Raw genomic sequence first — 6,945 nt, 5'->3', positions numbered from 1 at the left:
GGTGTGTGCCTTCCTGTGCCTGCACCATACCATCACCCCCAGTACCCTGATCCCTCAGTTAGGATTATATTCCCAAAGCCCCCTTCCCCTGCCTCCTTGAAAAAAAGAAAGTGGGACACTTGCAGAGGGGTCTGGAGTCCAAGTCTCTTATCTTTATTTTAATGGCCTGACAACCAGGCAGCAGCAGTCCAGGGTTCCTAGCTGGCCAGCACAGGCCTGGGGTGAGAGCTCCTGTGTGGTCTGCTGCGGCAGGACCAACTTAGACCTTTGCTCCATAGTTATGAAAGGCAGCAGTCCCAGGGCAGCTTAGATGCTGGGCACAGAGCAGCCACCCTCTCTTCTGTATCTTGCCAAACCAGCTCCATGAAAGAAGGTCCTGTTTCCCCGGTGTGCTTGGGGCTCAGGGATAGGGTTTTCCACCAGATGCTCTTCTTACCACAGCTGTCCTCTGGAGTTTTTGCAGCTTTCCTCACATTTGCACTTTCACAAATCTGGGCCATGGGGTACTAGCAGAAAGATGGCCTTGGCTGCAGGCTCTGGACATCAGGGAGGCTTCCGTCTGGCACCAGATGGCGACATAGAGCAGGGCTATCCGAGCGAGCTGAGAGCTGGGCGCACAGTGTAGTCAGGCGGCAGGGCATGCCACAGGGCTCTGAGGGGGGGTGGCCCTTATGGTAGAGAAACCAGAAGGTCTGGAAAAGTTGTGTGTCACCCCGCATGCGGTACACCAGATCATGCCAGGCGGCAGGCAGTGCATTGGGCAACCCGTAGGTTTCTCGAGCTCTATAGAGACGCTGCCAGTGTGGTATGGCTCCTGGCTCATTAGCCTGTGTCAGGTTCAGGATGTAGGTTTCATGATCTAGGACCACATGAGAGCTCCCCGGATAATTGCCATCTATTTGGTAGACCCGGTAACCTGCAAGGAGGGAGGGCTGACTGGAAAGGGAAGGAACCAAGGCAACTCCAGGGAGAGGTCATATGTCCCGCCTGCCCCTTGCCAGCCATGGCCCCAACTCTGTTTCTGCTTCCTCTATCTCAACAACTCCCACATCACTCACCAGGATTAAGGCCGATGTAGGTGGTGGCACTGGGTGCCAGGAAGGCTACAGACAGTGGCCGGCTCAGGGTCTCCTCATCATAGAATACCTCAAACTCATCCACGTGGGTGTGGCCAAAGAACTGACCAGCCAAGGTGTTCTCATACCTGGCCAGAAGACACTAATTAGATTCAGAAGGTTTTAGGGACAGGGAAGAAATCTGGGGAGATGGGATGCTTTCTTTCTCCACACATTGAAGTAGCCTCTCTACCCCAAAGGGGCACCAGGAATGATAAAATACCCAAAGGAGTTTTCAAATGAACTTCAGACTCTTCATCTACCCCTCTTCTCCCCACTTCCCTCCTACCTGGCTACAATTCGATAATAATTCCAGCTCCAGCTTTTCAAGCAGTGCCCTGGGGGGATGTGGCCAATTATATGTACCTGCAGGGAGAGTTAAGGGAGGTTATCAGGGAGAATGCCCCTCTATTTGCTAGATGGAATGCTGCTTGATTCATCAATTGTTCAATAAGGCCAATTAGAACTTGAAATTTGGGGGGGGGGGGGGAAGGGGAAGGAAGGTTATGAGGACAAGGAGGGGTCCAGGCAGCCCTGGCCAGGAGAGTTAGTACTCATCGCTCTTACAACAGCTATTACTGCTGGCCAGAGACGGGGAGTGAATGAGAGCTCCTAAGGGGGACCAGGAGCTGAACTCCCAGGGAATCCTATTGTTGGAACTCCAGAAAACCAGGCTTCTCTGCTCACAGATGCTCTGGCTCCAGATAGGAGTATGGTCATAAAGGGCCTGCTTCTCCCCGCCACCCCCATGGAGCACCTATCCACCATGTTCTCACCACTTTCCCTCACCTTGTCTCCTCGATCCTCAGCTGCCTGAAGCTCTCCTACCAGCCACTGGAGCTGTCCAGCAGGATCTGTGGAGTTGATCAAGAGCCAGAAGTTCTCACGGGAACAAAAATTCATATTGAGAGAGATGAGGCGGAGGCCAGGGCGTGGGGAAAGGGCATAGAACCCCCCAATTCTGAAACAAAGTGAACACAAACGGTCAGCACTCATTCATAATCCTGGTCCTGTGCTCACAGTCCTATACTAAGCATTTGGGTGGAGGGCAGAGGCATACGGGACATCATCCCTACCAAGGGGCTCACATTCCAGCAGAAAACCAAACAGCACCAATTATAGGGCCCATATGACTGGGCAAATGGCTCAGAAAGCTAAGGGCTCTAGGCCTCAGAGATAAAAGAGAACTATAATGGGAAGCAAGGGCCATTCAGAAGGAGTATGATCTGGACCTGGAAAGTTGGGATGTTAAAGTTGCAGGGGGAGGGGAGGTGTTTTAGAGGGCCAACATGAACAGACACAGACTAGCATGGAGAAAGTATGCTGTCAATCCTGAGGGAGAGTGGCTGGACAGACATAAGGGCAGAGGTGGAGTATAGGGTCAGAGCCAGTGAAGAGAGCTGAGGACTCATGCTAGAAGAGTCACAGGTATGCCCAGGTCCCCTGCTCCCTTCACTATTATCCACTTTCTTTTCCCTTCCTGGGTTTCCATGGACCTCAACTACCTGAGGGTGTGAAGGGCTTCAGGAGGGAGCCAGGACTCCCATGCCTTGGCCATTGCCTCATAGAGCCAGCTGGAAGAGTGATTGCCCTCTATGAAGGGGGGAGGGAAGCCATTGACAGGTGTGCTCTCATGGTTGCCCACAGCAGGGTACACAGGCACTGGCCCCAAGAACTTCTTCACAAGGGCTGTGACAGTGGTCAGGGCCCGAAGCTGGTCCTGACGTGATTGGTGCCAGATATTGTGGGCGGGGATGTCTCCTGTCCAGTACACCATATCAAAGGGGCCGGCAGGGCCCAGCCCGCTCAACAGGCTCTCCAGGGTCCGCAGGGGCAGGTCACACTTGCTGTACTCGCCCCAGTATCCAGCACCTGGGCGGGAGGCAGGTGGCAGGCCAGAATCCTGGCGGCAACACAGTGGGTTCTCACAGTCAGGATCTGTGCCCTCCAGGTAGTCATGATCCCAGTGCAGGTCAGTGAGAAAGAGGATGCGGCTGACAGGGGCGCCTGGGGCCGGGGGCTTGGGTGGTTGTGGGGCCGGCTTTGGTACAGCTGGCAAAGAGATGTTCCAAGATGAGAAGACGTCCCAGTGCCCACAAGTGGAGCCCAGGAGCAGACCACAGGCCTCAGATGGGCTCAGCACTGAACGTGTCCACACCTCCACCACATCATCTTCAAAGAGCTGGACAGTTGACTGGCACACAGCGGGTGGTGCTATCTTCAGCAGTTTGCAGAGCTTGGTGGCTATGGAGCCCACCCACTCCACACCGGACTCCTTCTGTGGTGGGAAGAACCAGTGACGAGAGGTCAGAGACAGCACAGGGACCAGGCCAACCCCTGGCTACCACCATCTGTGCCTTCATATCCAAACTGGGGCCAAGCCAGACTCAATGCCACTGTGGTGAAGAGACCTCAGAGCACCCCCTGACTCCCACAGATATTGCCCTGTGACTCAGGCAGCACCAGGCCAGCACTTCCTCTTCAGCTCAGTAGGCAGTGGCATTTCAGGCCTTTTGCTTGCCTGGCTGGCTTCCTCAGTCACTGTCTGCAGAGTGCCTTGAAATTCGGGCTGGGCAATATAGCTGTCCAGTTTGGGGACACACACAAAGGCAGGTTCCCTGGGGAGACCTGCAAAACTCACCTACCAACCAGCATTCATCATCCCATCAGGGTCAGGGCAGCCCCAACTACTCCCACACCCTTGGATCTTTCTGAATTCAAGTCCCTTTTGAGCAGCTAGTACAGGCATGGTGCTCCGGATTAGCGATGCCAAATGTAAGGCACAGGGGGATTCAGAGTCAGATATACCAGGAAAGGAGTCCCAGCCTTGTCGCCAGCTATGTGCCCTCGGTGAAGTTACTTCACCTCCCCCAGATGCTCTTCATTTGGCAAATGGAGATACTGTAATGAAAACATCTCACAGACTTGACTTGACCTGTATAAAATGGCTAGCACAGTGCCCGGCATATAATTTGAGCTCTTTCCTTACTTCACAAGGTCACAATGGAGGTAGTGGTGGCGTGTAGACCTGGGTGTCCCTAAAGGAGAGCAAATCCGGTAAAGGCTTGTATCCTCCAGCCTCTTCATCAGGGATGCTCTTCATGACCCCAGCCCCAGCCCATCCACTCCCCGCCCCCGCCCCCGCCAGCGCACCCTTGGCTGCTCCACTGCAGGCCCTTTAAGCGCTCACCTTCAGCCCAAAGTCGATAGCGGTGAACAAGCTTTTGCAAACTGGGCAGCTGAGGTTCCACCACCCAAAGGCGTCACGGAGCTGGGGCACTAAGCGACCGACGTGTTGGCTTTGGACGGGAAGAGGGTGGGCCCCGGCCGGGGCCCAGAGAACCAACGCCAGAATCAGAGGCAGGCCCATCCACAGAAGCCTCAGTCTGGGGGATCCTCGGGTCCGGTCCGATTCCTGCTCCGGGCCGGACCTGCGGTGGCCCTGGCCGGGAGATACTCCATGGCGGGGCATTGCCCGGCTTCCTAGACAGGGCTGGTTCACCCCTCCGGGTCCCCCGGGTCTCGGCCCTGGCTAGCTCTCAAAGCGCGGGGCAAGACCAGGGACTGCCGAAGAGCCCCCGAGGCAGTCGGCTGACTGCTCCGCGTCCAGCCGCAAGGCAGCTCCGCCCCTTCCTCTTCCTGGGTTCCCCAGCAGGAGATCTCCCCAGCAGCCGGGATCCGAGTCGGCGAGGGAGGCTGAGGGGGCGGTGCGTACCAGGACCCCGCCCATGCCCCGCCCCGGCTCTGACCGGACTGCGCGCGCAACTGAGCGGAGGGAAGCTGTGTGCGCCCTAACCGCGGGAGGTCGCTGTCGTAGCCCTTGTACATGCTGTGGAGGCAATCAAATGTGGCTGGTGAAAGGCTCGCGGAGGCTCCTAGGCGCCTGCTCTCTTCAAACCTGGACTAAATTCCTGGAATAGCTAATTGCCAGGCCCACCTGGCACACTACTGGCCCACCACAGGGAAGGAAATCTGGGGAACAGCACGCCCTAGTAGGGCAGGGATTCTCACACTGAGTGTGTTGCCTCTGCCCTGAGAGCGCCTCCCCTCCATCTCTCCTGTTCTGCCACAGGCACCAGGACCCTTGAGTCACCCTGACTGAGAATCTTTGAGTCACATTTGATGCAGAGTTCCTGATGGAAGGGGCTCTGAACTCGTGGGGACACCCATACATTTACCTTACAGATGAGGAAACTGTGGCTCAGAGATGGTGAAGTGACTGAAAAGGAGTACAGATCATACAGCGAGGAGGACCAGGAACATGAACTAGAACTTGGGTGTCCCTTGCATCTATGATGGTGAAAGTAACATTTACTGAGCTCTATGCATGTTCCGGCACGGATCCAGACACTTTAGAGTTACTGTCTTCAATTGGAACAACCCTAAGAAGTAAGTATTATTACTTCCATTTTGCAGATGGGGAAAATGAAGCATGGGGAAGTTAAGTGGCAGGACAGCAGTTAAAACCTGAGCTGTTTACCTCCTAGAGTGCTTCTCCAAGATCCACAGAGCTACCAAAGTCCTGTCAGTTCTTTCCTTTGAGAATTTCAAGTGACTCTTTTCCTGAGTTCATCAGGGCACCATCTCAGAGTAATTGTAGTATAATAAGTATATTTGGTCTTTGTCTCGAATTCTTGTTCAGGGCATTGAGCTCCTAAAACCCTTTGAATTTCCTGGGTGATTGAGTGCTTTTGTTATTTATACTACCCCTTTTCTATCACACCTAAATTTATGCTAATGAGCCTGAAGATGGGGCTGGTGACTTAAAGACAAAGTGATTAGAGGGTGAGAAGTTTCAGCTCCACCCTCAACCTACAGGGAAGGGAGGAGTGGAGATTGAGCTCTTTATCTCTTTGATAGTTTCCTGTTGGTGAATTTAAGGAGTTGCTAGTAGGGTGGCACACCTGGAGAGCACTTGACAGCTTCATGACATCCCCCCCCCCCCCTTCTGTGCCTTATCCTGTGGATTTCTTCCATTTGGCTATTTCTGACTATACCCTTTATAATAAACTGGTAAATGTAAGTAAGGTGTTTTCTGAGTTCTGTAAGCTGTTCCAGCAAAATATCAAACCTGAGGAGAGTGTCCTGGAACCCCAGAAGCTGGACAATTCTGTGGGACTGAGTTCTTTAATTTGTGGGATCTGATGCTGCCTCTAGGTAGTGTTGGAATTTAATTGAATTGTTGTATAGCCAGTTGGTTTTGGAGAATTTGAGAGTTGTTAGGTATCACCAGAAGTGGTGTCAGAAGTAGGATATGCTGGGGTGCCTCGATGGCTCAGTCAGTTAAGCATCAGACTTCGGCTCAGGTCATGATCTCACGGTTCATGGGTTTGAGCCCTGTGCTGACAGCTCCAAGCCTGGAGGCTACTTCAGATTCTGTGTCTCCCTTTCTCTCTTTGCCCCTTCCCTGCTTGTGCTCTCTCTCTCTCTCTCTCCCTCTCTCAAAAATACATAAATAAACACTTAAAAAAGGATTTGCTAAAATAATAATAATAATAAATAAATAAAATAAAATAAAATAAAATAAATAAAGAAGTAGGATTTACTGGCCTGGCCCTAGCTTATGAAAACATGTGTTTTGGGAAAAGAGAGAATGAAAGGGTGGAGGAGAAGAGGAGGAACCTTTGATTCCTGGGTGGCAATGTTCACATAGTCACCCATAGTATCAAACAGTAATTGTGCTATAATCAATTACTAAAGGTAAAATTTACCAATGGAATTTAGAGATGGATCTAACTCCTGGGAAATTGATTCACTGGATGCTTAAGGAAATGGAAACTAATAAAAAAGCAAACTATATAATCTCTCTTTCTCTCTTTATTTATTTTTG

At 52.5% G+C, this 6,945-nt stretch overlaps 1 protein-coding gene and 1 long non-coding RNA gene across 6 annotated transcripts in view; one reads left to right on the top strand and one right to left on the bottom strand.

Annotated features, from left to right (window-relative positions):
• Positions 1–132: 132 nt before the first annotated feature.
• Positions 133–4,799, bottom strand: SMPD1 (sphingomyelin phosphodiesterase 1). Of its 2 annotated transcripts, none has more exons than XM_058688045.1 (6): positions 4,306–4,795; positions 2,621–3,393; positions 1,905–2,076; positions 1,405–1,481; positions 1,059–1,204; positions 133–916 (listed from the first exon to the last, which is right to left on the bottom strand). In XM_058688045.1, exons 1-6 carry the CDS (start codon positions 4,585–4,587, stop codon positions 507–509), a joined length of 1,860 nt encoding a protein of 619 aa, XP_058544028.1. In that variant the 5' UTR covers positions 4,588–4,795; the 3' UTR covers positions 133–506. The 2 variants fall into 2 exon arrangements, with proteins under 2 accessions (XP_058544028.1, XP_058544029.1); XM_058688046.1 differs by having other exon boundaries at positions 758–936; positions 4,306–4,799.
• A 111-nt stretch (positions 4,800–4,910) lies between these two features.
• LOC131487392 (uncharacterized) overlaps positions 4,911–6,945 on the top strand; it is a 119,115-nt gene continuing 117,080 nt past the window's right edge. For all 4 annotated transcript variants that reach the window (XR_009249718.1, XR_009249720.1, XR_009249715.1 and 1 more), the window contains exon 1: positions 4,911–5,504. This is a non-coding gene — a long non-coding RNA (uncharacterized LOC131487392). The remainder of the gene's footprint in view (positions 5,505–6,945) is intronic.

The sequence above is a fragment of the Neofelis nebulosa genome, chromosome 10, assembly GCF_028018385.1.
Source record: "Neofelis nebulosa isolate mNeoNeb1 chromosome 10, mNeoNeb1.pri, whole genome shotgun sequence".
Taxonomy (NCBI): Eukaryota; Metazoa; Chordata; class Mammalia; order Carnivora; family Felidae; genus Neofelis; species Neofelis nebulosa.
Note: the sequence above shows the minus strand (reverse complement) of the source record. Positions and strands in the feature narration are given on the sequence as shown.